Source organism: Amphiprion ocellaris, chromosome 16, assembly GCF_022539595.1.
Source record: "Amphiprion ocellaris isolate individual 3 ecotype Okinawa chromosome 16, ASM2253959v1, whole genome shotgun sequence".
NCBI classification, from domain to species: Eukaryota; Metazoa; Chordata; class Actinopteri; family Pomacentridae; genus Amphiprion; species Amphiprion ocellaris.
The window spans coordinates 20,408,093-20,427,537 of record NC_072781.1 but is presented as its reverse complement, the minus strand read 5'-3'; the positions used below and the strand labels follow the sequence as shown (position 1 = coordinate 20,427,537).

The window sequence follows — 19,445 nt, the reverse complement described above, 5'->3', positions numbered from 1 at the left end:
GAGGATGGACAGGGGGTATGTCAGGTTAACAATGGGAATACACTTTCATCACGTTGCTAACAAGTGGAATGGCATCCCCCACCATTCTCCTACTGGTTGTAGTTCTGTTTGTGTAAAGCCTTTGGTGATTGCATTTGCTGGTAAGTCTTGTCATTTGAAATGATAACACATAAGAGAAAGTTTGACAGTACATCAAAATTTAAGAGTGTATGTGACAGTGCACCGGGGTCAGATTGACCTTAAATATAAGTCCATGTTTCGGGCATGAATAGGTCTATGAGAATCACAAATATCACAAGTATTTTCACTGATTTCATAAAGTCAGTAGAGATTTCACTCCATTATTGCTGTGATGATCACAAAGTAGTAAAACCCTGATGAAAATACTAGTGAACTAAGATTTCTACATTTTTTTCATTATTTTAGTTTTTTAATCACTTTCTTCTATGTAGGGCTACCAGATAGTTGCAAAACAGTTAAGCTTTTGAGATCTCTGTGATGTTAGTGAATTTCCTTTAGCTGTGATAGATATATTTCCAGCCTTTTCACATTGAGCACTAAACATTGTTACGTCCCCAAGAACTAGGGATGAGGGGAGCAACAAATAGAATGAAGGAACAGGTACAGAGGCAGGAAAACTGGTTGTGACCTCAGCCAAAGAGGAATTCATTTACCAAGCAGAAAAGGATTCCAACACAAAGCAGGCTTCGTAAATACAAAGCTAGGTGCCCTGTCACCAGCCCTTTAACAATTAGACCCTTGGTCTTAAACAGAACGCGAGAAAACAACACCAACTCCACACTCTGGTAGCTGATCTGGCCCACTGGCAATGACAATCAGGTTTGGCTCATCATTTAACCATCCCTGCTGATTGTAAGGAGCCACAGGTGCACCTAGCCACTCCCACTGGGCGTAACCTGGGAACAGGGAAAAGAGAGAAGAAAAACATAATCTATCTTACCTACTCAAACACACCACAGAACGTAACAACATAATAAAGGAGTTGTCTTTATATCTTTGAGAGGAAATGATTTAATCACACCAAAAAGGAAATGGTTTAAAACATAATTTCCAAGATATGTTTCAACAGACACAGTTTGCAGATTCATATGCAGAAGTTTAAAACTGATTGGTTTACAGCAAATCAACAACTGAGAAAAATATTTATATGCCAAAGACCTGTAGGTGGCATAGAAGGCAGAACAGTCAGAAGGCCAACAGGCTATAAAAAGAACACCAAATAAGCAAGGACCTCATGCCTAGAAACCTTGCCACACTCCATTCTTGACCGAAGTGCACTTAAAAAACAACTAGAGTATAAAAGAAACTGTTGGATTTGCCTCTAAAGCCACACATTGGAACCAGGCAAAAGCCTTTATTTGGTACAGGGTGTTGAGGCTGTTGTTATTTGCTTGGAATCTTCACCTGAACCAACAACTACAGTCAGGATAAGCAGTCGTACGTTACTAATTATCAACCCTGTAAGTCAACCCACGGTTTCTGAACTTGCCTGTGAGCGTAATCACATGAAGGTCGTGAAGCAACTGATGACCAATCACAACATGGACATATGCTGGCACCAGAGTGATATATTTTACAAGCGAAGGGCATACTATAATATTTAAGAAACAGGAAGATTTTAAGCACACAGAACAAGCTAAAAACAACACTGCTGCAGCAGCTAAAGCAGAAGAGAAAGCTACATAGAAGTACCTACTGTGTGAATGTGAACAGGCTTCTCAATATCAGCAGGTATTAAAAGGCTGACTCTCATATATGAGGCTACATGCAAGCCTGTACAAGTTAATGTATTTCTTACAAGAAGAACAAACTATAATCCCTAAACCAACGCAAGAAGTTTAAAATATGATACAGACCAAAAACAGCCGGTTTCCTCCCACAGTCCAAAGATATGCTGAGGTTAACTATGTTCACTATGTTCTACCTGTCAAAGCACTTTGTGATTGTTCTTCTGAAAGGTGCTAAACAAATAAAATTATCATTATTATTAGAACTGGAGATTCTAAATTGTCTGTAGGTGTGAATGTGAGTGTACTTGGTTGTCTGTCTCTGTGTAGCCCTGTGATAGATTGGTGACCTGTCCAGGGTGTCTCCTGGCTTCTCCCTAAGTCAGCTGGAATAGACTCTAGCCCTCCCACGACTCTACAGAGGATTAAGTGGTGTATAGAAAATGGATGAATTTAGTAATCTCACATTCAGTCTCATTGTTTTGGTGTTCACTTGTTGTCATAGTTACAGTGACGCCATGCCGCTATATCGCAGTGATATAGAAATCTTTAACAAATCCGTAGATCCAGACTATAAGCCGCATCGCTGCCTAAATCTAGTCACTTGGTCCTTGTGTCATTTCTGACCTTCCCTGAAAATTTCATCGAAATCCGTTGGTCCGTTTCTGAGTAATGTTCCGAACAGACAGACAGACAAGCCAAAGCCGATCGTTACATAACTCTGCAGGATTCCTGGATGGAGTAATAATTATAAGGTCAACAAGTGCAAGGTTTAAGTTTAGTTTTTGTGTAAGATTATATAGACACAAGACATATAGACCAGTGAAATGGCTTTGAAATTGCTTGCAGCTGTAAAAACTTCTATCTTCCCCTCTCACTGTCTGGGCTCCAAACTCTGCTGGATCTTTGAGTAATGCTGATAATATTTTCCAGGAGAACTGATTGGTCAGTAGGCGATTCTTTTATACCACCGTTGTATTATTGAAAGCCTAGAGTAAACCTTATGTTACCCCATTAATATCAAATCCTGCTTCGTAGTACAGGCCTCCAGTTTGCAGAATCACATCTGAGGAATTGATACAAAAAGATATTTTGCCACAACTACCTCTGTACCTGCTAAAGGACACACAGCAAAATTAAACTTGTTATTAAACATAGTCAGTGGCTGGGAACCTATATGTGTATTCAGGTTTTGATGTAAGATTTTACAGCTGTTAATGCAGCTGTGTGATGAGATAACCATCAGAGTAAAGAGAAGTTTTTTGGCTCCAGTACAAGGATGTAATTTATACAAGTGGCTATCACTGTAAACTACACGGTGTTTGTGCTTTTTCTTTCCTCACTGTCTCACCACTACAGAAAACAAGGGTATTAGAGTTGGACATTCACAATAATAATAATTCAATATTCATTGAATAATTCAAATATTTTCAATTTTAAAAGCAAGATCAGAAACAAACAAAACTATTCCAAATTCAAGGGTAGCAAGTATACAAAACATCATTCAAACACCTAATATCTTTTTCAATGGCTATTAAACCCACACAGTCACACTTTGACCAAAGACCCATCTAGAACTGAGGCCTATCACAGCAAGCTTGTTTGCAGCAGATCGATTTACATTACAATGTGTTTGAAGTTGTTGGTACCAAACTCTGTCCAAGATTTGCTTTGAAGGTGAAGTCCAACTGTAATTACTCACGATATTCCAGTGTCAGCATGTGAGTTCACACGCACTTCTGCAACCCGCTAACAGTTACCTTCCTCCAGTAATCATATGTCTTAAATGTCATGCCAACAAACAGCCAGATTTCTTTAATCGGGGTAGGAGATTGGAAACACTTGATTTCATCTGTTTCCCTGAATTGTACGGGAGTGCTTACTCTCTTCGGTCTCTTGACACAAACTGTTTTTATTTGAGATATTGAATTATTGCAGTTGTCTACTCAGGCCATTTAAAATCTCACAGGTGACTCACATTTTACAATGAGTGGAATGGATCATGTACAAGAATCTGACCCGGATAAGTCTTGTTCCATACACTTGAAATAAGATTTGATAAGGCATGCGCAGAAAAAGTCTTCTGCTATTAAAGCAGTAAAACTTGCAATTAGCTGCAATTAACCTTAGAAATGGCAAGTGGACAAAACAAAGATTACAGATTTTCTATATTTCAATGATAATGGTGAGGTGTCTGATTCCATACTGTGGGAGACATTCAAAATTGTAATCAGGGGCAATATCATCTCATATCAGTCTTATGATAAAAAAAAATCAGAAGCGCATGGCCGAAATCCAGGCTCAACTCCCTTTGTTGGAGGAATTATATCGAAACTCAAAATCAGATGATGTCCTAAAAAATATTGCAGATGCATAGTTTGAGTTCAGTCGCATTCTTGGTGAGCAGGTTTGCAATTATATACAAAAGCTTAAACAAAGGCAATTTGCGCTTGGAGACAAAGCAGGCAGTATATTGGCCAGGCAACTAAAAGGGGTTCAGGCTGACCATGCAGTTTATAAAGTTTTATCTAACGGAGAACTAATAACTGACCCATTGCAGATTAATGACGCGTTTTGTAAATATTACAGTGACTTGTATACATCTAAATCATCATCATCAAAGAAAGAAATATCGGAATTTTTGAACAAATTAGACATGCCAACATTGAGCGATACTGCGAAACAACAGCTAGACGCAGACTTCACATTAGAAGAGATAAAAAATGCCATCTGTTCATTTCTGAATGGTAAAGCTTGTGGTCCTGATGATTTTGGCATTGAATTTTAAAGTTCACATTGACAAAGTTGCCCCATTGCTGCTTCGCATGATAAATTGTTGTGTGAAAAAAGGTTCATTTCCAGAAACATTATATGATGCAAATATCTGTGTATTGTTAAAAAAGGGTAGAGATTAAACAAATTTGACCTCCTATCGTCCTCTTAGTCTTTTAAACAGTGATCAGAAAATGATTGCTAAAGTCTTGGCAAATCGGTTGAGCGAACACATTGGTACCTTAATTCATAGTGACCAAACCGGGTTTATCCCTGAAAGATTTACATTTTCAAATACCCGTAGACTTTTGAATATCATGTATTCTAATAAGCCCATACCATATTCTGCTGTCATCTCTTTGGATGCACAGCAGGCTTTTGACCAAATAGAGTGGGAGTATATGTTTATTGCTCTTCAGAAATTCGGTTTTGGCAAGAGGTTCATGGCTCTTGCAAAAATGCTGTATGCCCGTCCCAGGTCTTGCATACTTAATAACAATAACAAGTCCCCTCCATTTTTACTACATCAGGGCATGAGGCAGGGTTGTTGCCTGTTGCCAATGTTTTTTTGCACTGGCGCTTGAGCTACTCGCCATCGCCATCAGCCTGAAATAGTAGGATTCAGATACAGTGCATCGGAGTACACTATTAGCTTGTATGCTGACGATTATATTTTGACATTATGTGACATCAGACGGTCTCTTCCACCTCTCCTTGAGGTAATTAAGGAATTTGGTCAATTTTCTGGTTTTACTATAAACTGGGACAAAAGTGTTCTTATGCTGCTTTCTGATGGATTAGACAAAAGTCTTCTTAACAATTTACTTTTTAAAATTACTACTGAGCACTTTGAATATTTAGGAATCACCATTCCCAAGGATCCCAAAGTTCTTTTCAAACTGAATTTTACACACTTATTATATAAACTTAGAGACATGATTGAGAAATGCAAATTACTCCCAATCTCTGTAATCGGATGAGTAAATATCGTGAAAATGGTTGTACTTCCTAAATTCATATATTTGTTCCTGAATATACCCATTTTTCTTACATCATTTTTTAAAACAGTTGATTCCATAATTACTTCATTCATTTAGGCCTGTAAAACTCCTCACATTGCTAAAGCACACCTTCACAAACCTTCTTCAGAGGGTGGTCTTGGGCTGCCCATTATGAGACACTGCTACTGGGCCTGCAATGTCAGGTCTTTGGTTTTCTGGTCCCAAAATCATAATGATGATCAGAAGCCGTGTTGGCCTGCAATTGAATCTCCATCCATCCATCCATTATCTATACACCGCTTAATCCTCACTAGGGTCGCGGGGGGTGCTGGAGCCTATCCCAGCTGACTCAGGCGAAGGCAGGGGACACCCTGGACAGGTCGCCAGTCTGTCGCAGGGCTACATATATAGACAAACAAGCACTCACACATTCACACCTACGGGCAATTTAGAGTAATCAATTAACCTCAGCATATTTTTGGACTGTGGGAGGAAGCCGGAGTACCCGGAGAAAACCCACGCATGCACAGGGAGAACATGCAAACTCCATGCAGAAAGATCCCGGGAAAGCCGGGACGCGAACCAGGGATCTTCTCACTGCAAGGCGAAAGTGCTAACCACTACGCCACTGTGCAGCCGCAATTGAATCTCATAATTGTCAATCTTTTACTGGTACATCTTTATCTGCTTTATTATTTAGTAAGCCAGAAATACCTTTAAAAACAATCAAACATGACTTTGTTTTACATAACTCGTTAAGGATTTTGAAACAAATAAAAAAGATACCGCATCTTCCGGACCTTTCTATATATGCACCTATATGCCAAAATCCAGCATTCAAACCAGGCACATTAGATCCCGTGTTTAGACAATGGTCAAATAAAAGTATTCTCTCATTCAAAGACCTTTATATCGATAATAATTTTGCATCTTTTAATAAATTGCAAACAAAGTATAATCTCTCACCCGCTCATTTCCTTAGATATCTGCAGATCAGGCATTTTGTACAACAATCTCTCAATTTGACAAACTTCCAGTACAACATGATTTTTATGAGCTATTGAGAAAACCTCCAACCTCCAAGCATTCGGTCTCACAATTTGTCAGTCTTTTCTCTCGGCCAATCTCATCTAACCATTTCAAGGAAGCTTGGACGAGAGATGCAAGTGCAAAGATCGCAGATGATCTATGGGATCGAGCCTTGGCTGCAATTAAATCATTATTTTTCTTCTGCCCCATGCTTAAAAACTTCTGGTCTGAGATTTTTCATTTTTACAGTGCCATATACAAAAAAAACATAACACCTGATGTTTTAACAGTAATACTAGGTTGTTCAAATCAAACTCTGGCATGTACCCAGTCAGCTCAACAGGCCATCATGTTTGGTGTGGTTATTGCAAAGAGGGTTATCTTGAGAGAATGGAAGGCCACTACGCCGCCCAGCTATTATAAGTGGCTTAACGACAGGCATCTTGTTTGTATTTGGAGGAAATTCGATATAAATTGTCTGACAATCATGATAAATTTCTCAATCTGGGGACCATTTATGGAGCACATTAAGAATAGGAGGACTCAGCCTATATCCTCAAAAGACTGAAGTGAACTCATTCTGAACCGCTGGAACCTTCAATGTGCATCATATGGCTTATATGTAAACTGCTTGCACTTTATGTGAATGTGAACTGGCAGTGTTTTTTTTTTCTTGTGTGTGTGTCTTTTCTGTTTAAAAAATGAAAATCCGAATAAAAAAAATATATATATAAATATTTTTTTGGGTGAGTTGTAGGAATCTTCCGAATCCAAAGAGTTTTTCTTTTGAGAGGAGGATTGTCATAAAGTCAAGACCCTGTCAAGAGTCAATGCTGCGCATGTCATAGAAGTTCTATCTGCTGTGCTGATAGAAGTAAGTAAGTAAATAAAATTGAACTATAAAGTGCTTTTCACAGACAAAGGTCACAAAGTACTTTACAAAGGCAACACAAAAATGATGGACTGACTACCGGAGCCATGAAGTTAGAAGTACAAAACTGCACAATGCATTTACATCTCTTTGAACTAATTTCAACCGTTTCTACATCCAAACCATCAACATGTCTTTTAGATCCTATCCCAACTAGACTGTTCAAGGAGGCTTTACCTTTAATTAATTCTTCAATGTTAGATCTGATTATCTCTCTCTAGTAACAGGCTATGTACCACAGGCTTTTAAGGTTGCTGTAATCAAACCTTTACTTAAAAAGCCCACTCTAGATCCAGATGTTTTAGCTAACTATAGACCAATATCCAACCTCCCATTTCTCTCTAAAATTCTGGAAAGAACAGTTGCAAATCAATTATATGAACATTTACAAAGGAACAGCTTGTTTGAAGAGTTTCAGTCAGGCTTCAGAGTGCATCATAGCACAGAAACAGCTCTGGTGAAAGTTACTAATGACCTTCTCATAGCATTAGATAATGGACTGGTCTCTATACTTGTTTTGTTGGACCTTAGTGCAGCATTTGACACAATCGACCACAAACTTTTATTGCAGCGACTAGAATATTCTATTGGCATTAAAGGGACAGCACTGGACTGGTTTAAATCCTACTTCTCAGACAGGTTCCAGTTTGTGCATGTCAACAATGAGTCATTTGTTACTTCCAGGCTTGACTATTGCAATTCCTTCCTATCAGGATGTCCCAATAGCTCTCTGAAACATCTACAGCTGATCCAAAACGCTGCAACCAGAGTACTGACGGGAGTTAGCAAGAGAGATCATGTTTCTCCTATACTGGTTTCTCTTCATTGGCTTCCTGTTAAATCTAGAATAGAATTCAAAATCCTTCTTCTGACATATAAAGCTCTTAACAACCAATCTCCATCATATCTTAAAGAACTGATAGTACTGTATTACCCTAGCAGAACTCTTCGCTGTCAGACTGCAGGCCTAAGTAAGCCTGCAGTCTGACAGCAGATAATAACTACAAGTGTAGTTATTAATAAAAATTAACATGAATGCAATGGTCATTAACCTTTTTCAAGGAAATTTAATAATTTAGATCAATCAGTTGACTATGACTGCAACAGACAGACACTAAGCAAAACAAGTAGCAAATGCTCGCTGCATTAATTTCAAAAATGATTACCATTGAAAGTCCCATTTCAGTCATTGATAAAATCCCTAAAAACTCATCTCTGTCAGGAAAATACGCAGAGAACCCTGTTTCTACTGGAACTGGCAATTCCCCTCCCTCTCTTGCTTTACCAAAAACTTACCAAACTGAACTTAAACCTGTGACCCCAAAACTACAATATGAGCTATTAATTTTGTGAATTTTTCAACCCCTACAATTGTCACACATTACCTTTAGCCAAAGCACAATTTTAGGCCTCACATACACTTTCATCAGTTTTACATGTCTAATTGTTTTTGTCTATTCCTGGAGGCTTACATGCCAGACTGCATCCTATGCAGACACTGAGGGCTGGCTTCTTTTTATCTGTTTTTAGCAGTTACTGGGACAATTGAAAAAAGCTCTCTGTACTAATGAACAGACAGCACTGATGATGATTTTGCCTTTTATGGCTCTTCATCTTCCAGAATAGTACTTCTAAACCTTTCAAGGCAAAACATGACGCGTCGAAATAAGTGGCATGCATTTATAATACAAGAAGTGTGGGCATTAGGGCTGGACCTAAATATCCGAATATTCGGTCAATATGGTGGTATCCGAATATTAATTTTGAGATCCGAATACTCCCCCTCCCCCGTCTGACGATCCGAATATTCGGCTCGTCCTTTCGTGTGTTTCTTCGTGTGTCATTACTATCTCCCCTCTTCCTTATTTCTATTCTATTTCTCCTAACGAACGAGTCGAATATTTGGATATTCGTCATTAATTGGGCCCAAATATCCGGAGCCCAGAACTTGCTATTCGGGCCAGCCCTAGTTGACATATTGTGTTACAGCACAGTTAAGCTCTGGTGCAAAATACAGTTGTTCCCTTAATTCTTTTTGAGCAGAGTATTGTGAGGTTTTTTTTTTGTCACTGTGGTCTTCATTTCCTGTTCTTAGCGGTATTTTTGAACCTGCTGTTGTCTCCTGCTCACTTCAAGGTTCCCTGTATTCCCGTGCAGAGAACATTGGCTGTTAGAGTTACTGTCATATTCCTCCTTCACAACAACTCTTACCAATGTATTTTCACTCATAGAACTGCTGCTCAGTGGATTTTTTTTTTGTTCTCCTTGTTTGCACCGTTCTCTCTAAAACCTAGAGACTGTGGTTCATTAAAAATACAGAAGATCAGCAAGTTGTGAAATATTGAAACTACTTGCACCACCAAACATTCAACTGTCATGACATAACATTTACTCCTTTCATGTGTCATGCCTGAAAAACAACAGTACCTTCTCATCATCCATGCCTTATTGCTCTGAGTATGTTCCCCATGACTGATATATATTTGCATTAATGATCAGGTGGACTGGTGAACCTATTAAAGTGGTCACTAAGTACAGGTGAATTTACTGTAAACTGTAAACTAAGCAAATGCTTAAATACTACACAGCAGCATGTACTGCTTTGACACAGGAATTCACTCTGGTACATTATCGTTGTGACATTAGCTTCATCTACCATCTAGACAGTTGCAGCAGGAACAGTTGAATCTTTTTTTTTATGTTGCAATGTGATCTTCTAGGTATGTGTACAGGTGAATCTGTGTTCATTTAATTGGCAGCACTTGATCTTACTAACTTGTAGTTCAATGTGGCAGGTTTAATTTCAGCCATATTTTTATACCAGATGTGTGTCTGTTGGATTGCCTGTTGTGCAAATGAAAAAATCCTTAAGGTTGGCTTGATGTGATCATGGCTGTTTTGGATAAGTATGACTGACTGTGTGTGTTGCAGGAAAATGGTGAGGACTCCCATCGTATCTCTCCCAGTCCTGTGGTTCATGTCAGGGGCCTGTGTGAGGCTGTTGTGGAAGCGGACCTGATAGATGCCCTGGAAAGGTTTGGGCCCATATGGTGAGACTGCAACTGCTATGCGTTTGTTATTCTAAGTGTGGGAGACAGGTAAACTGAGCCTTGTATTTGTCTACACACAACTTTATAACTTCTTTAAACCTGTTTTATCCTCACAGATGACCCTAAATGCCTTTAAGAGCTAATGTACAGCTTGGGGTGACATGTTAGCTGGCTGACACATCTGTACATTCGTAAATGGAGAACACATGCAGACTAGCAGGACAGATTTTAGTCACCAATTCACCCAACAAGGCTGATGGTTTAGCAAGTCATTTTTTAGCTACACACATGGACAAAATTGTTGGTACCCCTCGGTTAATGAAAGAAAAACCCACAATGGTCACAGAAATAATTTGAATCTGACAACAGTAATAATAAATAAAAATTCTATGAAAATTAACCAGTGAAAATCAGACATTGCTTTTGAACCATGGTTTAACAGAATTATTTTAAAAATAAACTCATGAATCAGCCCTGGACAAAATGATGGTACCCTTAACGTAATATTTTGTTGCACAACCTTTTGAGGCAATCACTGCAATCAAACAATTTCTGTAACTGTCAGTGAGACTTCTGCACCTCTCAGCAGGTATTTTGGCCCACTCCTCATGAGCAGACTGCTCCAGTTGTCTCAGGTTTGAAGGGTGTCTTCTCCAGACGGCATGTTTCAGCTCCTTTCACAGATGTTCAATAAGATTTAGGTCAGGGCTCATAGAAGGCCACTTCAGAATAGTCCAATGTTTTCCTTTTAGCCATTCTTGGGTGTTTTTAGCTGTGTGTTTTGGGTCATTATCCTGTTGCAAGACCCATGACCTGCGACTGAGACCAAGCTTTCTGACACTGGGCAGCACATTTCTCTCTAGAATACCTTGATAGTCATGAGATTTCATTGTACCCTGCACAGATTCAAGACACTCTGTGCTGGATGCAGCAAAGCAGCCCCAGAACATAACAGAGCCTCCTCCATGTTTCACAGTAATGACAGTGTTCTTTTCTTGATATGCTTCATTTTTGCATCTGTGAACATAGTGCCTTGCCAAAAAGTTCCAGTTTTGTCTCATTTGTCCATAGGACATTCTCCCAGAAGCTTTGTGGCTTCTCAACATGCAGTTTGGCAAATTCCAGTCTGGCTTTTTTATGATTTGTTTTCAACAATGGTGTCCTCCTTGGTCGTCTCCCATGAAGTCCACTTTCGCTCAAACAACCACGGATGGTGCGATCTGACACTGATTGACCTTGGAGTTCACCTTTAATGTCTTTAGAGGTTGTTCTGGGCTCTTTTGTTACCATTCGTATTATCCGTCTCTTCCATTTGTCATCAATTTTCCTCCTGCGGCCACGTCCAGGGAGGTAGGCTACAGTCCCATGGATCTTACATTTCTGAATAATATGTGCAACTGTAGTCACAGGAACATCAAGCTGCTTGGAGATAATCTTATAGCCTTTACCTTTAACATGCTTGTCTATAATTTTCTTTCTAATCTCCTAATTTTCTTTCAACTCTCTCCTTCGCTTCCTCTGGTCCGTGTTTAGCGTGGTACACACCAGGTCACCAAACAGCACAGTGACTACTTGTAACCGTATAAATAGGCTGACTGACTGGTTACAAGTTTGTAGACACCTGTGATGCTAATTAGAGGACACACCTTGATTGAACGTGCTACGATTTCTCTGAGGCTCAGGCGCAGGGAAAGAGAAAGAGACGAGTGGATGCAGAAACAATGATTTATTTACAAAAGAAGCTGATAATAAGGACTACAAGTCCCAGCGGTAGCGAACTAATGGAACTACAAATTATGACAGAAACTCTAGTGCCTCTAATGGCGGGCGTCCAAAAACCAAGAGTTACAAAAACAAGATGACTAACCCATGACAGGTATTACCTGGGCAGGAAAGCTAAGAATAAAGACTAAAATTCAGACTACAAGATACCACTAATACTATAGATAAGAACTAAGGACTACAGAAGATTCCTAAACAAGAGCTGAGCTTTAGCAGAAACAAAAGAGCAACAATGCTCATTAGAAAAGCACTAGTACTGAAACTCGAGCCGAAAAGAGCTACCACGCTCACTAGGAAAACTAGATACAGAACTCGAGACGAAGAACTATTATTCTCACTCAACAAAGATCTATAATCATCAAATTACGGAACAAAACTATGAAGCCGGAAAAAACAACCGGTGATCTCTTCGCTACTAGTTAAAAAGAACAAAAATACTAACCTACAATACAAAATATCAATTACAAACTCATATTGCTCGTGCTGAAACAAACTTTGGGCAAGGCAGCTATGGACCTCAAGGGCTTTGAAGAGGGAGAGGGAATGGAATCCAGGAGAATGGAGCAGGATGGTTGCGGCAGCGACGGCAGATGTCAGCGTGGAGGGTTGGACGGGTGCAGAGATGATCCAGGTGTCGGTTCGGAGGTGAGCACGAAGGCTTGACGGATCCAAAGGGATTCTGAATGGGTCGTCCGCAGGAGCTGGCGTGGTCCGGACTACAAAAGATCATAGACAGAGTTACTGAACGTCTACAGAACTTGGCTTAGAGTGGATGTGTCTAGACTGACTATGAGCATTCACGATCCAGCGTCAAACTGATGACTAGAGTCCGAATATATTGTGTGGAGTCAGTTGGCTGATTGGCGCTGGCACACCTGCTCCTGCTTCCGCTGATTACCAGGATCATTCACACCTGCCGCTGCCTCAGTGCCCCAAATACCTAAAAAGGAAAGAACAACAAAGGGAGGGAGGGGCCCTAACCAGAGCCTGCAGTGGCAGGCCTGACAGTACCCCCCACCCACCCACCCACCCACCCGGGCACTTCCAGGTGCCTGAACAGGGTGATTCGGGGTGACGCCGATAAAAGTCAATAATCAGAGTTGGGTCGATAATCAGGCTGCGAGGGATCCAACTCCGCTCCTCTGGTCCATATCCCTCCCAGTCAACGATGAACTGCAGACCCCGTCCCCAACGGCGTACATCCAGGAGCCGTCGGACTGTGTATGCTGGAGTGTTATCGACGACCCTGGGAGGCGGAGGGGAACGGATGGGGGGGGGCAAGAGCCCTCTCCATAACAGGTTTAATCTGCGATACGTGAAAGGTAGGATGTATTTTCATAGTAGGGGGTAAACGTAAACGTACCACACTAGGGTTCACAATGCGCTCTATAGTAAAAGGTCCCACGAAGCACAGAGCCAACTTCCTAGACTCCACCCTGAGCGGAAGATCTTTGGCTCGTAACCACACCCATTGACCAGGTTGATAGGTTGGTGCAGGTCTCTGATGGCGGTTGGCCTGGGTGGACATCCTGTGTGCGGCCCGAAGAAGGGCCCTCCGAGCCTTCCTCCAGGTGCCCTGGCACCGCCTAACCACAGACTGGACGGTGGCAATATTAATTTCTTGCTCTTGGGAAGGGAACAGAGGACGTTGATATCCTAGAGAACATTGAAAAGGTGAAAGGCCAGAAGAAGCACTGGACAGGGCATTACGAGCATATTCTACCCAGGGCCATCTTTCGCTCCAGGTAGCAGGGTTTTCAGAGGCCATGCAGCACAAAAAAACTGCTAAAGATTGGTTAGCTCTTTCAGTCTGTCCATTAGACTGAAGGTGAAAACCTGAAGATAGACTAACCGTGGCTCCGAGAGCTGTGCAGAAAGCCTTCCAAACATCTGACGTGAACTGTGGTCCCCTATCTGAAACAATATCCGCAGGTATGCCGTGAAGACGAAACACATGATTTACCATGGCATCTGCAGTCTCTTTGGCCGTGGGTATCTTAGGCAGGGGCACAAAATGGGCGGCTTTGGAGAAACGATCTACAATAGTGAGGATGACAGCGATGGTGGCAGGACCGTTACAAAATCCACCGCAATGTGGGACCATGGATGTCTGGGGACCGGCAGAGGCTGAAGCAGGCCAGCTGGGTTGAGTGGAGGTTTTTTTACAGCACAGATGGTACATGCTCCGACAAATTCTTTGGTGTCCGTCTCCATGGTTGGCCACCAAAACTTGCCACGAAGAACCTCTATAGTTCGGCTCACCCCAGGATGGCAGGTGATTTTAGAGAAATGCCCCCACTGCAGCACCTGAGAGCGAACATTATCAGGGACAAACAAACGGTTAACAGGGCCGTTACATGGGTCTGGTTGATGTCGCTGTGCCTCTTGGACCTTGATCTCCACCTGCCACATCAAGGTGGCCACCAAGCAGGAACTAGGAAGAATGGTTTCTGGAGACTTGGGCTCCTCTGAGCTGGTAAACTGTCGGGATAAAGCATTGGGTTTAATGTTACGTGAGCCTGGGCGATAAGACAATGTAAAATTAAAACGACCAAAAAATAGTGTCCATCGAGCCTGTCGGGAATTCAAACACTTCGCAGACTTCACATATTTCAGGTTCTTGTGGTCTGTCCATACCACAAACGGTTGTTCTGTGCCCTCCAACCAATGACGCCACTCCTCCAAGGCCAGTTTCACAGTGAATAGTTCTTTATTTCCAATGTCGTAGTTGCGTTCAGATTGATTTAACCTACGGGAAAAGAAAGCACATGGGTGCAATTTCTGATCCTTGGGAGAACGCTGGGAGACGGCAGCCCCCACTCCTGTGTCTGAGGCATCTATTTCCACTACAAACTGTACTGAAGAATCAGGGTGGGTGAGGATAGGAGCCGAGGAAAACTGATTCTTAAGGTCCTGGAAACCTCGTCCAGCTTCCTTAGTCCGGGAGAAGGGCCGTGCTGTGGAGGTCAAAGCAGTGAGGGGGGCAGCAACTCTACTATAGTCTCTGATAAAATGACAATAAAAGTTGGCATAACCTAAGAAACGCTGCAGTTGCTTCCTATTTTCCGGAACAGGCCAGTCTTGCACTGCAGTGAGTTTCCCAGGATCCATCTTAATTTCCCCGGGGGAAATAACATAGCCTAAAAATGGGACTGTGGATGCCTGAAACTCACACTTTTCCCCCTTGATGAAATGGCGGTTCTTCGGGAGCCTTTCCAATACCTGTTGTACATATCCTACGTGTTCCTCCAGTGTCCGAGAGTAGATTAGGATGTCGTATAGGTACACGAAAACAAAACGGTTAAGCATGTCTCTTAAAACATCATTAATAAGGTTTTGGAAAACAGCTGGTGCGTTGATAAGACCAAAAGGCATGACAAGGTATTCGAAATGACCTAATGGAGTATTAAAAGCTGTTTTCCACTCATCCCCCTCACGAATCCATATCAGGTGGTAGGGACTTCGCAGGTCCAACTTAGTAAAAATGGTTGCTCCCTGAACGGGGGTAAAAGCAGAGTTCAGTAAAGGAAGAGGGTATGAGTTCTTTACCATGACGGCGTTTAAGCCTCAGAAGTCTATGCAGGGGCGAAGGGACTTGTCTTTCTTCTCTACAAAAAAAAAAATCCAGCACCTACTGGGGATGAAGAAGGGCGAATTATTCCTGCATCCAGGGACTCCCGAATATAGGTCTCCATAGCGGTCTGTTCAGGCTTAGAGAGGTTATATAACCGGCTGGTAGGCAAAGTAGCATCTTTCAACAGTTCTATAGCACAGTCATACGGTCTGTGGCGGGGTAAGGACAGAGCACGACATTTGCTAAATACTGGGGCTAAATCATGATACTGTAGAGGGACAGATTCCAAGTTAATGGGTTCAGTGTTCTTGGCAGGTTTGGAATTGGAGGGAGACAAGGCTGATCAAAGGCAGCTCTGATGACATGAAGGTCTCCAAGAAGAGATCTTTCCAGATTGCCAATCCAGTTGCTGCTCTTTTTCTCCCATCTCTCCAGAAGTCGGTTGTCCAACTTTAAAGCACAGGTGATCCACTGCTCCAGAGTCGAGGGCTCCTCTCTCATGGCTAGCTCGTCTTTTAACGTTCATTAAGTCTGTTGTAAAATGATCCTCGCAGGGCCACTTCATTCCACCCGGCTTCCGCCGCCAGTGTCTGAAATTCAAAGGCATATTCTGCTACACTTCGAGTTCCTTGTTTAATGTTCATCAACCTGGTGGATGCGTTTCTTCCTTGGACTGGATGGTCGAAATTCCTCTTCATTTCCTCAGCGAAGGCAGAATAAGAATGGCAGAGGGGGCCCTACTGCTGCCAAACAGCCATGCCCCAGTCACGAGCATGTCCCGTTAATAAGCTAACTAAAAAAGGTATCCTGGCTTTTTCTGAAGAATAAGAATGTGGCTGAACCTTAAAAACTAAAGACACCTGTGGTAAAAACGCCTGACAAGAGCCGAAGTCACTGCCATAGCATTCGGGAAATGGAACTTGTAGTTCTTTTACGGTAGTAGCAGGGCTGACAGTGTTAGCTATTGGGGCGGATACGGAGGGACGGGCAGCTAGCTGGTTAACTCTCTCAGTAAGTGACGACAAATGATTGTACATAGCCGTATTACTAGAGGACAGATTTTTCAACATATCACTATGCTGGTTTAATGTCGTACCTTGGTTCACTACGACCTCCTCAATAGTAATCCCAGCTGCCCCATCAACCTCGATCTCGTTCCCTGCTGAGCTCATCTTGGCTGGATCGTTCTGTTACGATTTCTCTGAGGCTCAGGCGCAGGGAAAGAGAAAGAGACGAGTGGACGCAGAAACAACGATTTATTTACAAAAGAAGCTGATATAAGTACTACAAGTCCCAGCGGTAGTGAACTAATGGAACTACAAATTATAACAGAAACTCTAGTACCTCTAATGGCGGACGGACGAAAACCGAGAGTTACAAAAACAAGATGACTAACACACGGCAGGTATTACCTGGGCGGGAAAGCTAAGAATAAAGACTAAAATTCAGACTACAAGCTACCGCTAATACTATAGGTAAGAACTAAGGACTACAGAAGATTCCTAAACAAGAGCTGAGCTTTAATAGAAAAAAAAGAGCAACAATGCTCATTAGAAAAACACTAGTACTGAAACTCGAGCCGGGATTCTGAATGGGTCGTCCGCAGGAGCTGGCGTGGTCCAGACTACAAAAGATCATAGACAGAATTACTGAACGTCTACAGAACTTGGCTTAGAGTGGATGTGTCTAGACTGACTATTCACGGCATTCACGATCCAGCGTCGAACTGATGACTGGAGTCCGAATATATTGTGTGGAGGTAGTTGGCTGATTGGCGCTGGCACACCTGCTCCTGCTTCCGCTGATTACCAGGATCATTCACACCTGCCGCTGCCTCAGTGCCCCAAATACCTAAAAATGAAAGAGCAAAGGGAGGGAGGGGCTCTAACCAGAGCCTGCAGTGGCAGGCCTGACAACATGTCCCTATGGTCACATTATTTTCAATCTTTTCTAGGGGTACCACCATTTTTGTCCAGGCCTGTTTCATGAGTTTATTTTTAAAAATAATTCTGTTGAACAATGGTTCAAAAGCAATATCTGATTTTCATTGGTTAATTTTGCTAGAATTTTTATTATTACTTTTGTCAGATTCAAATTATTTCTGTGACCATTGTGGGTTTTGTTTTCATTAACCGAGGGGTACTAACAATTTTGTCCACATTTGTAACTATCAGTCATAATTTAGTCTGCAGGCTCTTCTGTTATTTGTTGATGCTCATGAAGAGACAGGTCGAGTCAAGTTCACACACAGTCTTGGTGAAGTTTTCAGGCATACATCAGCAACAGACAGAAACAAAGGGTACTGAAAGACTACAGTTTGAGTATTTGTTGTTACTCATTCTGACAACACTCTGTTGGGTGAATCACATCTACAGCTGGCGCGATTTCCTATATATAGGAATACATAGTGCACGACAGCCAGGTTTTTCTGTTTCCATGACATCCCCATGGATGTAGCCAGATGCCAGGGTTCTCCATGGATTACCATCCCGTGAGCAGGAGATGGAGGCACCGCAGGAACTGGAGACAAAAGCAAGGCCGCAGGGTGGACGTGCTGGTGAAGCTATGGAGGTGACCACATAAGCCGCCACTTCCAAGTATTTTTCTCACCAATGCAGGATCCCTTGCAAATAAGATGGATGAATTGAAGCTACAGGTTGCAGCAAACAAAATCATCAGGGATAGTTGCATTCTGCTAATCACAGAGACCTGGTTTCATTAACTCATTCCAGATACAGCTATCCAGCTAGCAGGCCACACACCGGTATGACAGAAGCAAGGACTCTGGTAAGAGCCAAAGAGGGGAGTTATGCATTTATGTGAACAACTGCTGGTATATCAACACTGAGGCCTTGTCCACACGTAGCAGGGTTTTTGTAAAACTGAATATCCTGTCCCCTCCGTCTAGAAAAAAACTTACGTACACACCACCTCGTGTTTAGAAAAAAACTTCATCCACACCTAACCGCATAAGTGCGTTTTTAAGCACATTCATAAGCATGCCGGACCTTTAGGTGGTAGTAGTTCCCCAAATCCTAGCAAGGTGGTGGAGAATAACCGTCCTTAATGTCGTCCTTCGCCTGTGTTGTTGAATGTGGAGCAGTATCTGGGCTTGTAAAAACAAGCAAGTAAAAAGCGCCTGTACAAGAAACAGCGCCCAAAACCTTGTGAGAGCATCCATACTGTTACTGAATGTAAATACAGGTCGCATATGTGACGTAAGAACATATTTTGTCGCAGGTGGTGACGTTTTGAAACACAAAACCCCGGTTACTGATGTCCACATGCAGACGCATAAAACGGAGAATTCGCAAATCTTCACTTTGGTCGGAGTTTTTAAAAAGAATCGTTTTTGATGACGTAAATATGCGTTTTCGTGTGGATGATAGGCTGAATCGTAGAAAAATATCTTCGTTTTGTGAGATACCCGGCTACGTGTGGACAAGGCCTAAGTCTGTCGTCACCCGCTGCTCCCCAGACCTGGAGAACGTGACTGTTAAATGCATGCCCAAAGTAAACTCCCTTACACCGGGAGTTTAATGTCATCATGCTAACAGC

General features: G+C 42.0%; 1 protein-coding gene across 5 annotated transcripts in view; it reads left to right on the top strand.

The window, feature by feature from the left end:
• LOC111563637 (heterogeneous nuclear ribonucleoprotein L-like) overlaps window positions 1-19,445 on the top strand; it is an 84,751-nt gene that overhangs the window by 5,372 nt on the left and 59,934 nt on the right. For 4 of the 5 annotated variants that reach the window (XM_055018583.1, XM_055018582.1, XM_035944735.2 and 1 more), the window contains one exon: window positions 10,413-10,531. In XM_055018583.1, coding sequence (XP_054874558.1) covers window positions 10,413-10,531 — 119 coding nt within the window. Of the gene's footprint in view, window positions 1-10,412; window positions 10,532-17,987; window positions 18,675-19,445 lie in introns of those variants that run through there. The other variant, XM_055018586.1, reaches the window with a different exon arrangement.